The 24,209-nt window shown below is 46.4% G+C and overlaps 1 protein-coding gene across 4 annotated transcripts in view; it reads right to left on the bottom strand.

Annotated features, from left to right (window-relative positions):
* SUSD6 (sushi domain containing 6) overlaps positions 1-24,209 on the bottom strand; it is a 100,035-nt gene that overhangs the window by 27,965 nt on the left and 47,861 nt on the right. The window contains exon 2 of one of the 4 annotated variants that reach the window (XM_058739471.1): positions 23,889-24,043. The exons of the other annotated variants lie outside the window; for them this stretch is intronic. Within the exon in view, the coding sequence (XP_058595454.1) occupies position 23,889 (1 nt within the window). The 5' untranslated portion in view covers positions 23,890-24,043. The remainder of the gene's footprint in view (positions 1-23,888; positions 24,044-24,209) is intronic. 4 annotated transcript variants of the gene reach the window in all.

Here is a 24,209-nt window from a genome sequence, read left to right as displayed (position 1 = left end):
TCCACACACACGGCGGCACAGACGGAGCGCTGGCAGGCAGCCACAGCTCACGGCCGCTCGAGAGTTCTTCCCCCAACTGCAGTACAAAAGTCCAAATTCATCACAGAGAGGCAACTGAGGCGTCCATTTACGACACACCAGGGTACAGGTTGTTCTGAAGACACATGTTTAAAAGCTGGCTCCTCAGCAGAACTTCAGAACCACCTCACAAGGTATCAGATTTGGACTCCTTGCCTCCTCACTCCCCTGGCCCCAGATCATTTTGGTGAACTCCGAGAAAGTAAATTCTTAGGTAGGCCCAGATACAAATGAGGAATGTGTCTAGGATCAAGGATCTTTGGCGCCTGGCAACAAACACACACCTGCATTTTACAAAGAAGCCAGGACTGCAGCCAGGGCTCAGAGGCTTGCGCAGCACCAAGGGAAGTCAAGCTCGTCAGCACCTGCCACGAGCCTGTTACTCAGGATGACAGCTCATTCTGGGTTTCCCCAGCCTCTCTGCCTCGTTGATAGAAATGGCTTGTTGCACGTGCAATCAGGGATGCTTAGTCAGAATCCTGGCAGATGCCTCCCGCCAGACCCTGCAGTGGAGTAAGTTGGTAGAACAATGGTTCCTTCCCCAACAGGGAGCAACCTGGCCTACGGGAAATGGAATCCGTGTGCTTCACAATCTCCATGCCGGTGGGTAACATCCTCTGGGGTTGGCCCATTTGTACTTGCAGCCCTTCTGCAAAATCAAATGAAACCATATACCCCAAAACTACACAGAAGTTGCAGAGCAACTGATTTTGAACTCTGGGCCTGCTGCCTTCTCCTCCTCTCTGCCCCCCTCAATCTTCTCATCTAGCCTCATGTCTCAGAGGGACCGAGAAAAACAACTATAAAGACAACTAGGCCCTTTGCAAATGTGGGGCCGGGCCACTCAAAGTCAAGCCCTGTTTTAGGGGAGCACCCTCTTACTCAACTCTAATGAAGAGATTACTCAGAATGGTTTTAGCAGTTTATCTACCAGCAATCCTGAGCAGAGTATCTGGGGCGTCGCAGTTTTAGAGAACAGGAAGAAATCGCTGGTCTTTAAGGCAGTAATGTGAGGCGACAGCTGAAGACTCAAGGCTCCAGCTAAGTGTTCCCCCAGCACCTCTCCTGTACCAGGGGCCCAAACCCACTGGTGGAGAGAACCAAGGCTGGCAGTGGAGCCTCTCTAGCAACAAGCTGGGGTGATCCCCAAAGAGGAACCACTTGCTTCCCAGGGCTGCAAACACAATGTCTATGCTGGCCACGCTGTGGGTCTGTGCCAGGGAGCTTGGGGTGGGTCGGCTGGGAGTGTCGGGCCCAGCCCAGGCACAGCAGCTGGTATTGGAACTGTCATTCATTTTCTGATTTAAGAGAACTGGGCAGTACCTCCCTTGGCAACCATTTACTTGTCCCTCCTACTGGAAATTAACAGATCTTGTGATAAGCATACCACTGCTACAATCTCGCAACAAAAATTTATTTTCCCCGCTTTCCATTTTTCTCTAAGAGCAACTACTAGATAGATTAAGGACCACTTTTTGGTCCTCTTTGATTTTTTTTTTTTTAATTTTTTTTAAATTTATTTTTGAGACAGAGAGACAGAGCATGAACGGGGGAGGGTCAGAGAGAGGGAGACAAGAATCTGAAACAGGCTCCAGGCTCTGAGCGGTCAGCACAGAGCCCGACACGGGGCTCGAACTCACGGACCGCGAGATCATGACCTGAGCCGAAGTCAGACACTCAACCGACAGAGCCACCCAGGCGCCCCGCGGTCCTCTTTGATTTTAACTTAAAATTCAAAGTTACCCAAATTCCTTATTTAAAATTGTTAAGGGGGTGCATGGCACAGAGGACAGTAATAGTACTCAGCACTGGCCAGGGTTTTGAAAACAGCACTTTTCTACTGCTGATTAGGCATGAGGTGACTGGTGTCAACTGAACCTGAGCAATAATCCCGGGCCCATGAGGGACATCACTTCTACACTGAGCTTTACTCAGGGTGGCACCCAACAGGTGGTCTTACTTACTCAGTTAGCAACAACCTGATGGCCTGAGTTGCTGTGCCCTGCTGGGGGAGGTGCAGAGGGCCACGGGCACAGGACCTGTGGGACTGTGTTCATGAAAGATAGAAGCTTTCTACCAGGCCATTCCTCCCTCCCAAAACCTAACAGCATGACTTTGTTCCAAGAACTATGGATGGGGTTGGGAATCCCTCCTACTGCCCACCTGGAGGCATACTCCAATTTACCCTATAGCAGGCTAATCTTCCAAAAAACTACATTTTTCCAATGATGCTCTCTTCTTAGAATCTTCCAAAGTCAAAAGCCTGCCAATTTCTTTCTACAAGTATAAATGTTTCTGATGGACATGCCAGGCTTTCTGCAATCTGACTTGTCCCATTTCTCCAATACCAAGTCCCATTAGGGCACCGGCACCGGCCTTACTCACCCACAGCTGTAGCCTCAGATCAGCCCTCTGGCTCTTCTCAACTTCTTCCCCTCTCTTCACTCTCCTCCACTTCTCCCTCCATCAACTCAAACCAACCCGATGTGCAAGACCTGATCTTAGTGCTCTCTTCTACAGGAATTGCCTTCCTCTAGGCTAAAGCGCTCATGGCTATCCAATGTAGGACACAGTTAACACACTATTTTGTTCAGTTGCTACATGTGAGTCGGTACTGCCCCTCCAAGTTATCACGAACATCTCAAAAGGGCAGAGTATCTGCCTTCACCAGCCTAGACACATTTAAGGCACCGTACAAACGCCTGATGGAGCCTGTGGCTGGAACGGCTGAGACCTCTTACAACATGGACTGATTAAATGCTTTAAAAGACCCCAGCTCTTGCTTCCCTGGGAGTCTCTCCTGCCCGCATCCCACTCCTGGACCGAGTCCTGGTTAAACTCTGAGACTTCTGCCTGCAACCAGCCAGTATTCTGGCTTGCATCAAAGCTTCGAACAAAGGATTTCACAACACCCCCCTCCCCCTTCAGGCTCCAAAGCTCTTCAAGGGCACCCTGTTTAAACAAGAGGTGCGGTATATTTTTGGGAAACGATGAAGCAACTTCCCATAAGAGAAAAGAAAAAATTCCCCAAGTGCAAAAAGCCTTCTTGGAAAACAAACAGAACAGCATTCCTGCCAGGACAGAGAAAGGATCTGACATCCAGGCTCTTCATGCTTGGCAAGGGAGCCTGTCTTGCAGCGAACAGGAGAGACAAGAACTGCAGGGAGAAAAAGAAGGCAATTCCTCATGGCCAAATGTAGAACTCAGCACAGTGTTTAGAGCTGGAGGCCCAACCTAATGCTTCATTTGATCCTGCCCAAGGTGCCACTGGGAGCTCCTCTACCTTCTCTTTCTCTTAGATGCCTGAAACACCAAATGTGACCTTAAAAGTTGGGTGTGAACGCACTCATACTTTACATACGCCACAAACACCTTCCTTTTAAACACAATTGCACAATGACAGCTTTGGTGGACAGCAAAATCTTCTTGCAAGAACTACACTTTTGCTGGGGGAGGTGATTTTGTATTTCATAATTTGGATTGATTATAAGGATTGTTTTCTTACATATTCCAGAGTGCCTGGGTTTCAAGACAAGGGGGCACAGGCAAACTAGGGTAGAAGGAAAAAATTTCTATCATTTTGCTTCATCTGCAAGGCTTATCTGCAATACTCCTTGTATTTCACTTTCAGAACTACTAGTACTCAAACACGACAGCAACATCAGCAGTACTCTTCAAGAAGAAAGAAAAGCATCCATTACTCACAAAGGGAATCTCTAAGGTCCACGTCCATATGAAGACCTAATGTTTCCACAGCTAGCAATGCAGGACTTATGAGTGTTCAGACCTCACTTCTGTGGCATAAGCTCCTTCTCCTGAACCCGAGAATTCCTATCCACCTAAATTGTGAATGTCTGCATAAATTAGGAGGCAGTGTACAATGGAGCAAACAAAGCCTAGCTTTGTCCTTATCAGCAACATAACCCAGAGAATAACTCTTCCCCTTTTGCTATCTTACTTTCCTCACCTACCTAGTGACTGATCTAATGAAAGGGCTACAAACAAGCTGCCAAAGAAAGTCCGCTTCTTTTCAGATGCAGTGATGATACAAAGAAGGTTCCTGAGACTTTATAATCTCTGCCTTGAGTTCCCCCTGCAGGGCCTTCCCCGTCTCAGGTCCCCACTCCAGCCCTCTTCTAGCAGACCACTCAGGCTTGCAGTCTTTCAAAGCAGAAGGAGCCCCTTTTCTTGGTACCTTGTGGACTCCTGCCATAAAACTCTTTCAGAAAATAAAAGTTAATCTTCCTAATTTGCATCTCTAACAGATTTCTAGGGTTCATGAAATTTTATTTTTTACGCTGTCGAAGGGGAGGTGGGAGGCTGGGTGTGGCTACATGGGAAAAATAGCATCATCCAGCACCATCCCTGAGGAGGCCCCTTCTGCCAGCAGCGTTAACACATACATGCAACTCATGTACCACTTTTTAAATATGCCAGTCAATTTAAAATAAATGTCAATTTATATTTTTCAAGATAAGCAATAGCTGAATTGGTGGGAGGGAAAGTGAGGGACTAGGTGTTTCCATCCGTTTGTTCACTGCGTCCTCTTCATGCAGGCAAGATGTGCTGGAAAACAATTTATTAGGGTGTCTGCATCGGCTCCTTAACCACAAGAAGAAATCCCCTTCTCCTATAGCTATTAAACAACTGGGCTGCAAAACGACAGGGGCCAATCCTGCAAACAGAATTTATGGGGAAGGAACTTCTAGGGAAGGGATGAAGCATAGCAGCTGTGCCTTAACAAAGCCACAAGTGAAACAAAGACTTAACAGAAATTAACTTCCAGTCTTCATTTTAATTGGAAAGGCTGAGTCAGTGCGGAGACTACGATGAAAGCAAAAGCATCCTCTCAGAATTCATACTTGTTTTCTGTGGTCTGAGAGCCAAACAGGCTTTCCTCCAACACACAAACGGGGAGTCACATTTGAGCTGGAGGGAGCAGCACAGGGCACCTGGGGCATATTCTACAGTGTATTATGGGAATGATAAAACACAGGACGGAGCACCGGACAGGGAGTGGCTAGAGAGAAAGCTGAAAGCACAGATGAGGGTGATGTTACTAAGGAGTATGAACCTTACTGTACATCTTTCCAGTGAGCCCTGAGTTTGCTTTCTTTTGTTTTAAGGACAGAAGGCTCATTCTAAGTCTGAAATTTTGGGTTACTCTGGCGGCAGGGCAGAAGACAGACTTGAGGAGAGGGAGGTGAAGAAGACACTGGAGACAGAGAAACCAGTAAGAGTCTGCAGAAAGATGGTGAGGCCTTGGATGTTAGCAGTGTTCTCTCTTGTAAGGGGCCATCATTTATACCACAGACTACAGTTAACGTGCCAGCTGCCTGCCCGTGCACCCAGCACAGATACAACCCGGAAGAAAAGCTTGCTGCTTCATGCTAACCCAAACCCAAAGCGTCCAGTGGAAACTGGGAGGGTTGGAAAAAAGGTGTGCTTCCAGAATCTCTGTCACTGGTAAGTTCTGGTCCTCTGGGAGGCAAGCTGCAATGAAACAATGAACACAAGGATCCAAATGAGAGTGTATACCATCTCAGTGAAGGACTGCTATATTCTGCAAAATGCTAGGAGACTCTCTTGAATAACAGGGGTCTGCAGAAGGTGACTAAACCCTTGCCTATCATTCTCCCATCCCCTCCTTCTCCCTCCTCCCAACACACACAAAAAAATCTAAAAAAAAAAAAAAAATTCCATTGTAAGGATTGATGTGGAAATGTTCTATCCAAGCTGTGTAAAATGTTTCTTAAGAGGGTGTGAAATTTAAAAACTATTCCTAGTGGCTGAAGGGCTTGGGAAATGGCACATGCCACCCACAAAAATACATTCCAAAACCTCTAGAAGAAAATATAAGAGCCCATCCTTAAGAAATTTGGAAAGAATTTAAGTTAAAAAAAAAAAAAAACCTCACATTCAAAAAGGGAAAAAATATTAATAAAGCTGACATTGTAAAGCAGCAGTGGTTCTCAAATTCTTTGTTTCCAGGTCCCTTTATACTATTACAAGTTATTGAGGACCCCCAAAGATTTGTCTGTGTTACATCTATCAATATATATCATAGTTGAAAATAAAACTAAAAAATTTTATTGCGTATTCATAAATTCATTTAAAAAATAACAAAAGCATCTCAGCAATCATGTCAACACGTCATGTAGCCTCTAGAAAGTCTACACACCTGTGAAAAAAATGCAAAAACAGCAAATAGCATGTTAGTATTAATATGAAAATAGTTTCAATCTTGTCAGCCTCCTGAAAGGATCTTAAGGACCCTTCAGAACCACTGATATAGAGAAAGTTCAAATAATCTATGGGGCACTTGGGCGGCTCAGTCTGTAGAGCATGCAACCCTTGATCATGGACTCCTGAGTTCAAGCTCCACACTAGGTGTAGAGATTACTTAAAAGTCTTAAAAAAAAAAAATCTACAAATTGGGAAAAGATAATCAAGGAAATATAAAATAAAAGCCACATGGGGATTTCATTTTATGTCCATCAACTGGCAAAAACTAGTATCTAACAATACCAGCTGTTACAAAGCACATGGAGAACTAAGAATTTTCCTACACATCACTAGTGTTGTAAACCCATACAACTACTTTGGAGAGTCATGTGGCAATATGCAGAAAGTTGAAGCTGTGCACCTCTAATAATCCAGTAGCTCTACTGATGGATCTATATGCCTTGTATACATGCTTAGGACACATGTACAAGAATGCTCTTTGCAGTACTGTTCCTAACGGTGAAAAACTGAAGTCACCTATATATCCATCAATGAGAGGATGGTTACACATATTTTGGTATATTAACACAACGCAATGGCATACTCCAGGTAAAACCAACGTATCGACACAGCTAAATCTCAAAAACTGTGTGAGTGAAAAGGTGGGCTATAGAAAATTACAAACATTTTAAAACAACGCTCTTTTTAAATGTTTTATTATTTTTGAGAGAGAGACAGAAAGCGGGGGATGGGGAGCGGAGGGTAGAGAGAGGTGGGGACAGAGGATCTGAAGCAGGCGGGCTCCACACTGACAACACAGAGCTGGATGCAGGCTCTAACTCATGAGCCGTGAGATCATGACCTCAGTCAAAGTCGGATGTTCCACTGAGCCACCCAGGTGCCCCTAAAACAATGTTCCATATTGCTTAGCAATCCAAGTGTAAGTATGTAAGACCTGTGTATGTAACATAAATACACGTGTATGTAAAAACATACAAACATGGTTGGAAGGATACACATCAATTTAGAACACTGGTTACCTCTAGAGAAAAAGATCTAAAGGAAATATGGCAAAATAATAAATCTGGGCAGCAAGTACCCACATATGATATTAGTCTCTACTTTTTTAATGTTTGAAAATTTTCACTGAAAAACTGAAAATGGGATAATAGATTTAAAATGGCTAGTACCTGGAACATACTGCATGTTTAAGTGTTAACACTTTCGCTATAGGGTACATATTTTTACAAATACCCCAAAACTAAGGTATATATATCATTTTGTAACAGGGTATTTGGTAACCTGGTAACTTTTGTAATCTTCCTAACTACCCTATGCCCCATTTGGTCCCCAAATACAGACAGCAATCTAAGATTCACCAAGATTGCTAAGTCCTACAAAGACCTGGGTTTTCTTTTCCTGAGCTCTCATACAGGGCCCTGAATCCCAGACCTGTTTCCACCCACTAACTGACTCCTGACCACCGCTCCCAACCCCAATACACTCATCTGAAAGTTAGGCTACCAAACAGCATCTGTAAAAATGTTTACTCAATAGAGGAACATGCAGGAACTCTGAGCATGGTCTTGGTTTTCAAGTTACTCAGCCTCAGCAACCCCACCACCTGCCTTCAAGTCAAGGGAGCAGTCAGACTACCCCAGCTGCTGCCAGAGTCAACTTAACATCATTTAATATCCACTCCCTCCTATTCTTTCTCAGTTTATCCTAAACATGTATTTAGTCCACAGGAGTGGGATACCTCCATGATGCCAAAACCCAGGTCCCTTCTGGGCAACATGGATGGCACAAGCATGCCCTGAGGTACAGTGTTTCTCAAAGTGTGGGCCACCCTCACCACCTGCTACAGAACTATGGGGGCAGCTGGTTAAACAGTTTCTACCTCTGGAAGGGAAATAAAAGAAACAAATGTACCCTTGGTTTCTTTTCTTCTGGGAGAATTGAAGGGCTGCAAGACTGTTTGTCTTGCGGAAAAACCAATTATTCTGACCAAATTATTCTTTGTGGGCATGCGGTGTGCAAATCAGATTTTAAAAGCACAGTACAGTTGGAAAAGCGGGACCAAAATCTCACCATTTTCTCCGCATCCCAGAATCTCAGGCAGACAAATACCAACCCAACTTCCTTTCCCAACTCTCCCCACCAGGCCCAGTGGAAGTCTTGGCTCTTCTAGGAATCTTCCTGGATGATATCAGCATTATTTTCTTTCCAATAGCACTCAATACCTGAGCCACTCAAGGGGGATGAAGATGTATTCGCTCTTACCTTTTCCCCCAATTAGATGTGAGGCCCTCCGTTCCTGGCAGAGGGCCCAGGGTATATAAAACAGCTGAAGTGGCTGAAATAATGCTAAAGACAGTGGCATAGGGAAGTCATGTTAAAAACATACACTCACATAATCAGTACAAAAAGTATCTGCTTTACAAATGGGAGGACCTGGGTTCAGATCCCAGCTTTATCCTTTACTGGCTGTGGTAAGTTTACTGTGAGAACACCAACAGGACGTGGTATACAATAAAGTGCTTTTCGTGTTGTCAACTGCCAACAGTGGTAGGCTGTTTTAGCCACTGCTCCCTGCTATTTCTCTAATCTTAAGAGGTGATTTGTATTATTTATTCTTCTTTACACCTAATCCACAAAAAGAGAGACTGCAACCGTTAAAAAGAGAGAGAGAGAGAGAGAGAGAGAGAGAGAGAGAGAGAGATAAAGCCTCAGAGACTACAGTTCCCAAGGTGTATGGGCAGCCAGCAACCTGCTACAACCTCACCTCCTTAGGCCTCTGCACTCCCACCAGGGCAGGAAGGAGGTGCCAGGGAAACACTCAGTAACTAGAACCGTGTCTGGCACACCACAGGTGGTCTACAAACGCTGAGTGATAAAAAGTTTGCATAGACTGCCTGGGACAAGAGACCTTGGGGACTCCTTCCCATCTGTACACCAAGAACTAAGTAAAATTTTATAGGAGCAGGTGAGCAAGACTGAGGCTCCCGAGTGGGTGAGAACTTAAGTGCAGAAACAGTCTCAGCTTCTGCAAGTACTGTTGAAGCCTGTCATTAAAATCATCTTCAAACCACTCTTCTAGCAAATGAAAAAGCAGAGTGCAGCAGCCAGCTGTCTCAGATTAAAGCAGGGTAGTGGGGGGAAATGAGAAACAGGGGCAGGATTTCCAATTACTACTAACAGGAGGGTTTTCAGAAGGGAGGAAATTAATGGAATCATCAAAAGGCCGGTGATTTCACTTAAAATGAATGAAAGCAATCTTGATCTTTCCTTGTTTCAGTGAAAACCTTGGGCTGTTCAGTGCTTGAGCTTCCTGAAAGCCACCCGGGCAGGATCAGAGGGGCTAAGTGACAATTAGCCAAGGCTGAGAAATCTTCAGTTCGCCCCTTCAGACAGAGGCTGGAGAGACAGGGCCAGACAATGGTTTTGAGGCAGACGAGCTAATTCTTTCCAAGCCAGGAGTCCTTTAGTTTGCCAATACAAACAGCAGGAAATAAAGGCGGAAAACGGGGTCAAATTCGATCTGAAGAACAACAAATTCCCCTTGGGATGGTGAAAACATTCTGTAACTTATAGCTACCCTAGAAAAGTGGGCAAAGAGAAAAGGAAAAAGGCAAAGGCTGGGGCACTCTGGAAGTGCCCCTCATATAGATGGCTTCTGTAGGGAGTCCCTACCACACTCAACACACAAATATGGAAGGCTAGCTCTGCCAGAGTGCAGGGGAGGTAAAATGAGCACAGAGGAAGGAAAGGGGGAAGGGCAAAGGAAGACAATTTTGCCAGGCTGGAAGGAGGGGAGAAATGGAAGGAAAGAAATGAGGTACAGGGATACAACCCTCTATTCTGTCCACCCAGCAAATATTTACCCAGGCTGACCGTGAGCACCGTGCCGGGCAGTAGAGGATATGGAATAGCAATCCTGATCACCCTGGAAATGGGAACTGAACAGAAAGCCTGTGAGACCTTGCAGTCGAGTGTGGCAATGTGGAACATAAGGATCAGGACTGGACAAGGATGCTAAGTCATTCCTCTCTGGACACAGGTCTTACGGAAGCAACACAGTAATGACAGAGGCCCAGGAGACTCTCTAGAAAGAAGTTACTCCAATTCCCAAACTCTTCTCTAGTTTCACTTTTGGCAAGCCAGTCTCTGGATAGGCATCTGATCAATGTTGCTTATCAGCAGAAGTTCTCACGCACATAAAACATAAAAAACAAACAAACAAACAAGTAACAAGCAGAAGTTCCTGACTGCGAGGGCAGAAGCTGTCAGAAGAGACATTAGAGAATCCCAGAGCTCAAAGGGCCCTGGAAAGCTAGTCCAACCCTCACGTCACTCCTGAGCAAAATATGGGCCTTTAGTTACTGTTCTTTAGAAGCACTGCTGGGCTGATGCCTGGCACCCCCAGCTTAGGGCTCTGCTCTTCATACCACAGAACTCAAGCTGTGGAGACTTCCTAAAATGCACACTTTGAGAGCTGCCTGCTGCCCAGGAGGGCAGAATAAGAAGTGGAGGGAGGATGCCCAAGGTGACCTAACCAGAGGCTCACCACGTCTGGCCCCCACTCTCTGTGGGACAGTCAGTAAGGACCAGGGCCAGCTCAGAGAAGGTAAGTGACAGCCCTGTAAGCTTCCTCCCTTACTCACTTAACTTTTTCCAGGTTCTAAATTATGTTGGTCTGCCTGCAACATTCTATTTCTGAACCACCACCTCTCCTCACAGTGGGTTCAAGACCTCTCTATTCCCCTGTTCCCACCTTACCAAATTTGCTCTGAAAAGGGTCAGATGGGCTTGTTCACCCCAAGTGTAAACTGGTTCCCAAAGTGTGGTCTCCAAATCACCAGCAGCAGCATTAAGAATTCAGCAGAAATACAAATTCTTGGGCCTGCTGAATCAGAAACTCTGGAGGCAAGCCCAGCAATCTGAGCTCTCCAGGAGATTCTAATGCACGCTCAAATCTGAGACCTAATGGTGCATATAACCCGTAAGGTTCAGCCTGCTGGTTCTCTCACAAGTATGTGACTTTTAACTGACATACCTGAATGACCTCTAGAATCTCAAGCCTAGGAGACCGTGCAGTTGCCACTAGAAGAAGGAGCTTCCCAACTCAGCACATTCTTCTCTTGCTTCCAGGGTTCAAGACCGTGTGCAAGAAAGTATACAAACTGTCTTTAAGCCTTCACCAGAGGCGGGAAAGCATGGGCATGGGAAGAAAGGTGACCCTGCGGGACCATATTTAGCAATGTGAACAAAATGGGACCTGTCTTCGCTAGCTCCTGACTAGTGAGACCTTTCAGAAGGGAGAAAGGTGGGCCAGCAGGCCTAGGCTATTCCCTGACTGCAGCACTGACCCCAGGCTGATCTGCCCAGATGCCATGCCACCAAATGTAGGCTGTAGGCATTTGTTCTGCAGTAAAACTGGCCTGGGCCACACACTCAGGGAGGTTTCTGAACCCACCTCCCTGGGGTTTCCCTCTGAGACCTGCAAAATACAACAAGCACCTGCTACGGGTGCCCTGACGCCTCCCAGGACACGATGGAGTAGTGAGTGGGTTTGCACTGGTGTGTGCCAGGAAGCTGGAACCGCTGTGCAGAGCCTGGCACTTCAAGGACTGCAAGCACAACCTGAACAGAACAAAATTAAGAACGCTGCCAGCTCCCTCTCTGTGTCCCTTGTCCCAAACCTACACTGACTAGCCTGCTGCTTCTCTAGCATATACCAAGGCCTAATTCTCAACGGGGACTCCGTGGCTTCTCAGAGAAAAATGGATGTCAGATTTCCACGTCTCTCAAAATCCTGACTGTGGCAACCTTGTCTGACCTGACTAGCTGTCTGTGAAAAGAAACATTAGATGTTTTTAATGATCTCTCCCTTTCTCTTTTCACCTTCTTTTATTCCCAGAAATGAGGCATTATCACATTCAGAGGCCCAAGCTTTAGATTCAGACTCCATAGATTTGGGCTTCAAACTTTGGGGCTCTGTTGGAAACTTCAGTTTGATCCTGTATACAAAGGGGGCTATTAAATACCAGCCTCCCATCCAGGGATAAATGACGGATTAACCAGTTAGTGTCAACCAAGTGCTTTGAGCAATTCAGAGAAGAGATGCTGACTAAAAAAAGGAACATTATAATAATCCCTTCCATTAGAACAGACTTTTATTGTTTACCCAGCACTTGTACACATATTACCTCATCTAATCCTATTATTCACAATCTTCATTTTTCCTGCAAGGCCAGGGTCTGCCATTACCGCTAACAGAATTTCTGAACGCCAAGGCTGGGACCTCAAAGCGTCTGAACCACCTAACCAGAAGGTACAGAGAACAACGGTGTGGAGAAGGAGCTCCTCTACTGACAGCCACGCTGAAGAAACCTGAGACACTTCTCTGCTGGAAGTCACAACAGTTCTCTGCACCCCCAAACACATCAAATCACAGATAGCCTCACCCCGACGTCTCCAATTACCCCAGCTCTGATCCAAGCTGAAGAGGCCTGGAAAACATCCGCACGCCACAGATGCCAGCTGCTCGCTCCTCCCCTCCTCTCCCTTCCAAATCAATTAGGAGCCTCCCACAGTCCTCCCAGACTGGAGCTAGACCCCCAGGGGACCCTGTGCTGTGAGGCAGACTGGCTGAAATAAGGGGTCCTTGTCAGACACGCCTCCCACCCGCTGGCTGGGCTCAGGCAGAGCACGAGGGGCCTGTCCTGAGTGACCCCGCCCCTCCAGCAGGCTGGAACAGGCCTTACTTAGCTGGTCACTTCCGGTTCCTATGGGCAAATAGGAACGTAAAGGCCATTCTTCTCATCCCCAGTCTTCTCCCCAATTTGTACCCAAACCAATACCCTCCTCCAGCCCTATTGCCCTGTTTAGACTCATTCAACCCTGAATCCATTAACTGGTGTTTGTATTCTCTTTAACCCTTTGATCATGAAGACACTCCAGCACAGAGTTGTTGCCCTTCCTCCTACTCCCTCTCCTCCCGTCCTCAACTGGAACAACTCAGCAGGAAAGGCACGTGCTCCACCAGCAGCGTCTCACTTCCCAGATGCTTCCCCCAAACTGCACTGCTGGTGAAGTTCAGCCCAATCTGAAGGCTAGACTAAGACTAAGACTAAGGCCCCTCAGACTAAGGCTAGACTTTATTTTCCTTCTGAAACCTTAGCTTCCAAACTTCCTTCACATGAAGGCAGAGACCACTCCTTCATCCACCAGGGCAAGAGGCATGCCAGTCTGGAGGACAGAGTATACTGGACTTCCGAAGTTTCAACAGAAGTGTCACAGCAAGCTGCAAAGCAAAGGTCAGGGAAGCGAGCAGACGCGACACTTGACTCTCTCCCTGTCCTCCCTACACATGTCCCCAACATGCTGGCTGTCTCTGCCACTGGCAAGGTGCCACAGAACAGCAACGATGATGCTACACCACAGCCCTGTACAGTCAGTGTGCTCTCATCCCAGTGTCACACAGAGGGAAATTGAGGGATGTTCACTTTGAGAAACTTGCTCAAAGTTATACTACATGTTAGTGGCAGAGCTAGGATTCAAACCAGGCTTTCTGGCCCCAAAGTCTACAATCCTAATTCTACTCTGCCATCTTGTCTTCCTTACCTGCTAGCTTCTACTTGCCTTCAGCTCTCTGTGTAGACTTCTCTCTCTCTCTCTCAGAAAAGGCTACCATGGCCCCCCTAATCCGAGCCAGGAACCCCTCTCATGTGCATCCCGTGTGGTACAGTGACTTCCCTGGCCAGGACACGCACCATGCAGAACTGCAGCTGGCATAGTCCTGGCGCTCGGCAGGAGCATCAACAAGTGCCTGTGAGCACGGCAGAGTGCCAAACCATCAGCTCTGGGCTCCTCCCGGTCTACAGCACTGCTCCTGGCTGCAGGTGCCCTCCTCACAGGCTTACCCTGAGAACCCAACTGCACGTGAGAACTTCCACCACGATCCAGTCCAGTACCTGGCCCCAGAAAGCCCTCCATGGCATTCTAGAATTCCCTGCCAACCTTATGTCAACCCATGCCTGCTAAATGAGGTAGTGTGCTTAGGAAAATACCAAAGCCAGCATGTGCCCCGGCAGCCCTGAGTCGGGAGGCCTTGCAGCAGGTCTACAGGGTATGTGCAACATGATCTGCAGAACAAAGGATTTGGGCTTCCCAAAGCTGCAATTCCCAGAAGTCTTAACAAACTGTCCAATTCCTTCAAATCAAAGATAGTCGAGGTTCTAGGAATTGGAATCCTGTCCATCATCAGAAAACCTCTCTGACATCCTCAAGAGAAAGGACTAGGAGTGCCTGTTCGTTCAAGAAACATACACAAAGCCTACTCTCCTTCCCCCAGGCCCTATTAACCCTACTGGTAAGGGGATGAGCGGTGTCTCATAGAGAAGATGACTGAATTGGATTTTGAAGGATGATGAGAGGTTTGGGAGGGAGGGGAAGAGGCAGGATTCCAGCCACAGGAATGCAGCCACTGGAAGAAGAGTGAGAATAGGCCTGAAGGTGCTATTGTGCAGGTAAAGAGGGAAAAGGAGTCCCCTTAGCCTTGACTTGAGGTACAGAGTAGACGGAGTTATGGGTGGGAAAGGGGAGCCAAACCCATTCAAGCTGTTCCTCCCGGTCCCTCCCCAGTGTCAGGGAATGTTTCAGAGTCAGCACGCATTCCTCCTCCTGACCTTTCCTCCCCAGGAGAGAGCCTACCTTTCCTCCCTCCCATCACCTAAGGGGACCCACACCCACAGTGGGTTCACAGTTCCTCACCCAAGTTGAAAGTCTGCACACTGCAATGAACTCTTCTAGGCAGCCTTCCCAGTCCCACCCTTTCTCCTCAGAAGAGCCTCACCACCTGCATCCCCTAAGGCACAGAGGCACTTTCACACCGTTCTTAACTCCCCAGAAAGCTAGGGATGGAATCTTATGGGGAACCATAAATCAGTGCAGAGGCCCACAGGGTACTGCAGCTCACAGGGCTGTGCACTTGGCTGCTTTCTCCTCATGTGCAGGACAAGCCATGATTCTGCACAGCCCTGCTGGGAGGGACCCTCACCCCATAGAGTACCTTTCCCAGGTTGGGTCCACCTGGGATGATCACTGGCCTGGTTATAGCAAAGAAGCAAATGTATAAAGGACTTTGTCCTTACCTTCAAGGAGCTTATGTGCAAACACTTACATACCAAGATCTGAGTTGGAGAGTCATGATAGGAGAAGACCTCAAAGATCAGAGGCCGAAGGGGTCTACTGTCCAGGAGTCATGAAGCTGAGAGCCACACAGCCTACTGAAGTCACCAGCTAACTTCATTGGCCATTAAGCAGCAATTCTGAGCAGCCACGCATGGTCATCAGGAGGTTTAGTGGGGCTACACCGGCTCTAGACACCACAGGATCCTTTGCAAAGGCCTTCCCAAAGTATTAAGATCAACTGGGAAGCAGAAATAACCAAGGCTTCTCTCCCATCTGCTGCCACACCTCACTGTTCCCTGACCGGTCCTCAGTAAACATTATTGGGCTGCTCCTCAGGCCCACTTATTCCTCATCTGGTGGGTGACAATCCCAACAACATTCTCTTGTACCTCCCACCACTGCCAGAGTCAACAAGGCCCAACTGTCAGAACTCGAGCCAGTGACAACAGACACACAGGTCCTGTCCTCTCCCAAGGAGACATGTGTCTCCTACATGTGAAGAACTGATTGTCAGGCCCTTTCATATTTCATAAAGTGTTGCTTGTTACTCAGAATAACAAAGGCTACAGCACAGTTATTTTATAACCCTGTTTCTACTTGGCCACAACTTCCTGAAACACATTTCCCCTCTTGGGTTGAAATGCCTAAAATACTTTTGTGAATTTAAAAAAAAAAAAAAAAAAAAGGCTTTGCAAAGAAGAAATCTTGAAGAGAACCTGTTTATCTGCCCTGCACTACTTCCCAGAATTCTGAACGATTAAACAATTGTACTTTAGGAGACCTGCTACTGGCAGAGTTAACAAGTCAAAGAAGCTAAACATGGGGAAAATCCCCATCTCTGGGGAAGCAAATGAATCTAGGTAGAAAAGGGGTCTTAAAAGATGAAATGCTGTCAAAATAGCTAAGAAAAGTAGGAGGGGGCAAAAGGATTACCATATGGGAGAGGAGACAAGAGAGTTCTTACTTAATTCTGATGTTGTATTCTCCCAGATGTGTTTAAGAATCTTTTTTTTTTTTTAATTTTTTTTTTTTTTAACGTTTATTTATTTTTGAGACAGAGAGAGACAGAGCATGAATGGGGGAGGGTCAGAGAGAGGGAGACACAGAATCTGAAACAGGCTCCGGGCTCTGAGCTGTCAGCACAGGGGCCCGATGCGGGGCTGGAACTCACGGACCGCGAGATCGTGACCTGAGCCGAAGTTGGCGCTCAACCGACTGAGCCACCCAGGCGCCCCAAGAATCTTTTAAAATACAATCCTCCTCCCATCACATCATGGTGCTGCTAAAAGGAAAAATGTCTTTAATTTGCAAAATGACTCCCAAGGTTCCTAACAAACAGCAGCTTTGAGGAACTCTGGCTCTGAAATGCCAACAAGAGACCCTCTCCGAAGCAAATGGCTTACTGTGAGATTACCTAGCTGATCCCCCACCCCTACCCCAGCAACAACATTGCTAAGGGGTACTGCTGCCCTTTTCTCCTTGTCTTCATATGCAAGATGCCAACATGGAAGTATTTGAGAATTACGGACTTATGAATTATGAATAACTCAGGCAGTATGCAGCCAACTCTACTCAGTATGTACTGAATTGAATCAAACAGAATCTAAGACTACAGAAGAAACAAGGTGCACCTTCCAACCTTGAGTCTGTCTGAATTAACTAGCTGTGTGGCAGCAGAAGTGCAGACTGTAGCAACTGCTGCTAGAATCTGATCTTTCAACTTGGAAATTACGTCTTTGTATGCCAGGCCATGTCCTAACTGCTTTATATATATACATTCTTATTTAATTCTTGCAACAGTCTTATGAAGTAGTCACTATTATCATGCCCATTTTAGGGAAACACTGGCAGCGAGGTCAGAAAAATTATCCAGGGTAACACAGAGAGCTATGAGTAGGGGCCGTATTCAAAATATTCAAACCCAGGCAACTGGACTCCAAGGTCCACGCTTTTGATCAGACTACACTGCCTCTCTAAAAACAAGGAGTCAATAAAAAAAGAATGAAATGCTGCCCTCTGCAACAACATGGATGGATCTACAGGATATAATGCTAAGTGAAATAAGTCTTCTGAGAAAGACAAATACCATATAATCTCACTCGTAAGTGGAATTTAAGAAACAAAACAAGCAAACAAAGAAAAAAAACCCCAAAAAACCTCAAAACACAAAAACAAAAACCAGACTCTTAACTATACAGAACAAACATACAGTTAACAGAGGGGAGGCGAGTGGGGGGGATAGATGAAATATGTGAAGGGGGAGGCGCCTGGGTGGCTGAGTCCATTAGCTGATCATGACTTCACCTCAGGTCATGATCTTGCAGTTCACAAATTCAAGCCCTGCATCGGGCTCTGTGCTGACAGCTCAGAGCCTGGAGCATGCTTCAGATTCTGTGTCTCCCTTTCTCTCTGCCCCTACCCTGCTCACGCTCTGTCTCTCTCTCTCAAAAATAAAAACATTTAAAAAAATTAAAAAGAAAGAGGTGAAGGGAATTACAAGTGCACTTACTGTGATGATCACAATGAATGTACAGAATTGTCAATCACTGTATTGTACACCTGAAACTAATATAACCCTGCATGTTCATTACACTGGAATTAAAAGCAACAAACAAGCAAGGGGCAGACCTGAAGGATAACAGATAGATGTTACCCTGAGCTGCATGAGTGACCTCAGTGCCACCACGAGAACTGCAGGTGGTATTTACTATTTTAAGGTGTTTATGAGTTGAATCCTATGCCACCTGACATGAGACAGCTATGTGAACAAATGCTAGGGGACAATCCTTTTTTAATAGTTATAATCTAGGGCTCCTGGTTGGCTCAGTTGGAAGACCATGCATGCGACTCTCAATCTTGGGGTTGTGAGTTTGAGTCCTACATTGGGAGTAGAGATTACTTAAATAAACTTTTTAAATAAATAGTTATAATCTCACCCTTATCTTCTGGTACATTCAGATTTCATGCTTTACATTGGCTTCAGGTGAGGTGCACGAACAGGGCTAGGAGAGATCAGCAGCCAGCACCCCTCTCTTTCACCCAGCAGCATGAAAGGTTGTCTCTAAATGCTGCTGTCCCTCGGGGCCTCAACACTAAACACAAGGCCTGCCAAGGTCACTCCTGATCTGGCCACACTCCAGGGAGCCAGTCATACTAGCACCAGCCACCTGGAATGGGAGTGAGGGCTGCTCATGCCCTCTGCAGGTTCACACTCCTGAGTGATGCAAAGGAAAGGAATCTCCCAGCGGGTAAGAGGTGATGAAAGGATTCACCTGCAAACCTACTAGAATAATTAAGAACTCTGGAAGCTGACCCTAGGTTGTTGTGTTGTTGTTTTTTTTAAGTGCCCTGTGGCCCCTTTTGCAGGAGTTGGGCAGGTAAGGATAACATCCTAGCTCACAAATTAGGCCAGGGTAGTAGGGCACCTTTGCTTAAAAGGTGGAGTCTGTGCTTACTGAGAGCTTTAGCCCAACTGAGACCCACTTAGGTGTTCAGTTTGGTGGACTCCTGGTTTCTGTTCTTCAAAAGTTACAGTGCAAAGCTGATACCATGTGTTTGCAATGTTCTAAACATGGCACAACAATTAGCCTGAGGAGGGTAATTTCTCAATGTCTTTTTGAGACGCCAGGGTTCAGCAAGCCCTATAATGACCCATCCAGCCTCCTCCCACAATCCCCAAGTCTTTTTATAGTCACAGGTAATTACACCACAGAGAGATTACATCACTTTGTCAGCAGTGTTTACAACCGACAGGAAGATGCTCTGCGGATGTTTTGGGAACTACATCCTCATTTAGCAAACAATTTGCTGTGGTCCCTATTGTTCCTTTCCAAGAATAGAACCGCCCTGGTAAACCATGTGCCTAAACTGGGAACCAAACAATCAAGGGTCCCAGTACACGAGAACAGAAACCACCACAGAGGCAAACACAGTAACCCAGAGATGACTCCTGCATCCTTTATCCAGGGGAGGAAACACAGATGGAGTCTTTCTTCCTCTGTCAAAAGAATCATCCGAAGATTGCCCCGAGTGCTCCAACAGGGTGACACAAGAAATGGGTCTCAGAGAAGCCTGCTGCCACTCAGCACACGCAGTGTGGTTCTCAGCAGACCATGGGCAGCAAAGTTAGACAGACTCGGCACAAATCCAAGCCAGCTTCCCCACAGACAACTGCCTGTCTCTGAGCAGGTTATGTAACCTCTCTCTGCCTTAGTTTCTCATCTGTAAAATGGTTACATGACCACGCAGCTCACAGGCTTTCCTAAGGGCTTTAAATGGGATGACACACAGAGAGCCTGACACACAAATGATGCTCTGTACATGTCAACTTCCTGCCTATTCTCACCTCTCAGCTCAGTGTACATTATCTCTGACTCCAGGTCCCTTCAGAGATGCAAGATGAGCCAGGGCCACTTGTCAACATCTCTCCAGCACATCAACACGAAGAGCCAAAGCCGTATCACACCCCTGAGAGCCTTGTTCTCAACGTTTTCCCTCTTCAGTGAACACTAACTGCCATGCTTTCTCACTCTGCTGCATAGAAATACAGATGAGATTTTAAAATGGCTTTAGGTGCTTGTGTGATGTTTAACATGGCCTAAAGTGTCATGGAAACACTCTTGGGGCGGGGGGGGGGGGGGGTTGGAAATCAGAAACAAGTAAAATACTGAGTTTTTTCAGCAAATGCTCAGGAAAGGGAGAGAATGAAAATCAAAAGCTTTTTACATGAGTCAGCAAGCCAGCTGGGTTGAGACCATCAGACTATGAAAACATGAGCTTTCTGGAAGGCAAAGGGGTTTCCAGAAGTAACCAAAACTTCCTCAACTGGTCAAGTTTGACACCTCCTCCCAATTCCTTATCCCCAACACAATGACTTTGCATCTTCATTTTTTTTTTTTAAAGACAGCAAAGGATGTCATCTGCATAAAGTCTCCTGCCCAGCATGACTCAACAGTGGGTCACATACCAACCCTGTTGTTGTTATTATTTGGGAATTACACCACACATTTTATATGCCAGGTGCCCTCCAATCATTTTTATTAGTCTACACAACACCAACCTAACATCCTTAAGGATTCGATTTCTGTTTTAAAGGAGACACAAAGAGGTCAACTGATTTGCCTAAGGTCCTAAAGCAAGTTTCTTAAGATCCTGGGTAAAGGGAAGGAGTTGTGCGAGGTCTGGGAAAGGCTGCTGCACAGCTGAGACCCTGATTCCTCTCTGGTTCAAGAAGAGAGGCAAGCTGTGTACTATGCATATAATTTTATTTTCAATTCTGGTCTTTTGCCTGTATGGTGTGACCAAGTGTAAAGAGGTAAGATACTCTTCCTTCTGCTACTCCTCGAAAGGAAACTTCCAATGATTTTCCCCATATCTGCTTAAGGAATGACCAAGGGGGAAGCTGGACCCACTGCCTCCCTAACACCTTCTCCATTATAACTCCAAATCCCAAACTGTAGATAAGAGAAACCAAGATGGAAAACTGAACTCGATCATGGCACAACTCTGCCCCAGAACTCTCAAGTGCCTGTTCCTACAAGATTCTTTTCTTCTAGACCTGAGCAATTATGACCAAGACTAAGGGTGACTGTGGAATTTATAACCAGAGACTCTACAGATGAACTGCCCCCCAGAAGACACCCACTTACGTATGTCTGGTGGGAGTCTCACAGTTACGAGTGTGTATGTACACACAAAGACTACAGCCCACTGGGTAACAAAGGCTGTGTATTTTATAAGCACCTCATTTTACAATGCCTCTGGAATAAGTGTTCAAGTGCAGCCACAGGAGCAGGTAAGGTAGGCACGAAGAGGAAGAGGGGACTTTTTTTGAACTGGCATGCCTTTCCTCAACTTCAGGGTATCTGAGAGCTCTGGTTTCTTGGCAAGCTGCTTATGGCAGGCACAGCCATGCAGGTGTGCTATGGGTTTCAGGCCAAGGAGTGTGTGCCCTCTTCACCGAGAAGCCACTCCAGAGAGGGAAAAAACCAGCAGCAACTTGGTGCACTGGATCTAAGTAATGGTAAAACCCCTTCCACTGCCTGCATCCTGCTCTGTGCCAGTACACATGTTTTATGGGAAGGAGAAAAGACTTGGGGGGTTGGGGGCTGCAGGGAAGGGAGGATTCTTTGCAGATGGGGGAGGGGAAAAAAAGCTACAGAGCCAACGTTTCCATCCTGCTCTGAGCCCACACTACAGACATACATTTTTCCACATTGGAGAATAATAATCCCTTTATCCAGCCAGTCTGAAACCATCAGTTCCTGATAATTGAATTCAGACCTTGGGTGGAAAGTTGGGAAGGTGTGGGTAGTTGGAAAATGGGGTGGGAAATGGGAGGAGGCAGAGGTGGAGCCCATAAAAAGGAGGGTGGCAGTAGGCGGAATGGCTTAATGAAGCTAAGGAAGTTAGAGGCCTCAGACACCAAAGGCAGACATTCTGCCTTAAAATTGCCAGGTCACACGACCAGACAGCTCCCCTAGTGGAGCCTTGGAAGAAGGTGGTCTTGGTAGCATACTAGGCACTAGGTCAGGTTCTGGAGCCTGGGCCCTAGGACCCTAGGCAAGTGCATGACCTCTAAAATCCTAGCTCTGACAGTTATTCCATTCATGCACATACTTATCGAGCACTATTTGTTCGCGTCTAGGGGTAGGGTGGCAAATCTCTTCCAGAAAGGGTCAAATATCTTAAAGTCTAGGCTTTGGGGTGAAACCGTCTATGTCACAACCATCCAACACCTGCCACTGCAGCACAAACACAGCCATATTTATATTCATAAATATAAAGAATAAACATTGCTATCTTCCAATAAAACTTTATAGGCACTGAAATGTGAGCTCACAATTTTTATGTATCATGAAATATTATTCTTTTGATTTTTTTCCCCAATCATTTAAAAATATAAAAACCATTCTTGGCTCACAGGCCATACAAAAGGAGCAGGAAGGATTCGGTCCATGGACTGTCACTTGCCAACATCTGCTCTGGAGATACAGTGGTGAATAAGGCAGGATCTCTATATTCTATGGCTCTGTGACTACAGCTTCTAGAGGCCTCCTCTGGCTTTGGCTTATATGCCCTGCAAACGTAAGCCCTGCTTCATATGGTTGCACAACTGGTGTGGTCTGGCCTTCTTTTCCTTTGAAATCTCATATATAGTCATGAGGCCTACATTGTGGGGTCTCAATCATTAGTAGTGGCCTCCTTGGTTGTGCCAGGGGCTCCTCACAGCCAAAGAGGTGTTATGCTTTGTGGGAAAGGTTTAAGTGTCAGAACAGAGTAAAGAAGAGGCAGCAGAAGAGGAAATCTGCACGTGCGTGGTGGAAAAGACTATAATGCAACAACAAATGGGTAACTGTTTTTCTCAACAGTTCAGAAGAAAAAGCTTAGATGAGCCTGCACCATTATCTTCATGTGTCACGTAAGCGGGTGGCAGGGGTTGATAGAAAAAGAATGAGAGGGGGCGCCTGGGTGGCTCAGTCGATTAAGCACCTGACTCTTGATTTCTGTTCAGGTCATGATCTCATGGCGCATGGGCTCTGCACAGACAGCACAGAACCTGCTTGGGATTCTATCTGCCCCTGCCCTGCTCACGTTCTTTCAAAATAAATAAATAAACTTAGAAAAAATAATCAAGTGTTCAAAAGAAAGAATGAGAAAGAGCACTGTATGGGGACTCTACGTGCCACACTATACCACACTGCTCTCATCCTTCAAGTCCCCTTCCAGAATCTACCTGAGATCCCTCTCCAGGGAATGCTGTCCAAAGAAAACTGCCGTATAAATGTATCTAATGAAGACTGGTAGGGGCCCCACTACTGTTGAGTTCATTCATAATTAGTTGAGACCCCTACTGGTACTTGCAGATACAGAGGCAGGTTCTCTAGCGTCACCCAGAGGCCTATGGTACACATCAGAATATGTGCTTTCTAAAAAGGACGCCAGGTCGAGAGGACCACATGAAGAGAACCTAAGAAGGGTCTTCAGAGCACAGCAGAAGGCAACAAGGATCAAGCTCATGGCTACATCTCTAGCCACTGCTACAGCTCTTGCAGCCCATCAGCTTCAACCAGAAAAGTCCGTAGAATTATGAAAGTATAAACTGAGAGAAGTGGATAGGACCTTAAAGGTATCTGGGTCAACCCCCCTCATTTGATAAATGGAGAAACTAAGCCACAGAATGCCTAAGTGGCTTGTCCAGGATCATGAAGTTTATAGTGTCAGTGGCCAGGCCCTGCTTTCATTAAGTTACAACACCTCAACTTTGTACTTATTCTGAGAAAAAAACATAAAAAGACAAGAAACACACAATAAGCTAACAATCATTAAGTGCTTGCTGTGTTATCTCAGACAATCTTCACCCCCCCTCCCCCCCCCAGGGTAGGTACTACTTTTATCCGATTCTGTAGCTGAGAGGTAAGGAGATCTGCTCAGGTCGCAGAGCCAGCAATGGGACTGGACTCAGAACACAGGCAGTCTGATTCCAAAACGTGCACCCTGCTGAATATCGTGTTCTGAATCCCTCCATCCTGCCTGGTGACTCCAGCTGCGGGGGAAAGGGGCGACAATGTCAGCCCAGCAGGTTCCTACACACCCGTCTCCCAGGTGACTCAAGAGGCCCCTTAATGCCACACCCCCAGGCCTGCCCCCCCCCCCCCCCAGCTATACCACCGCACAAAAGCCCACCTCCACCCTCTTCTCTCCCTGCAACT

This window comes from Neofelis nebulosa, chromosome 7 (assembly GCF_028018385.1).
Source record: "Neofelis nebulosa isolate mNeoNeb1 chromosome 7, mNeoNeb1.pri, whole genome shotgun sequence".
Lineage (NCBI taxonomy): Eukaryota > Metazoa > Chordata > Mammalia > Carnivora > Felidae > Neofelis > Neofelis nebulosa.
The sequence above is the reverse complement of the archived record's forward strand: the minus strand, read 5'-3'. Positions and strand labels throughout refer to the sequence as shown.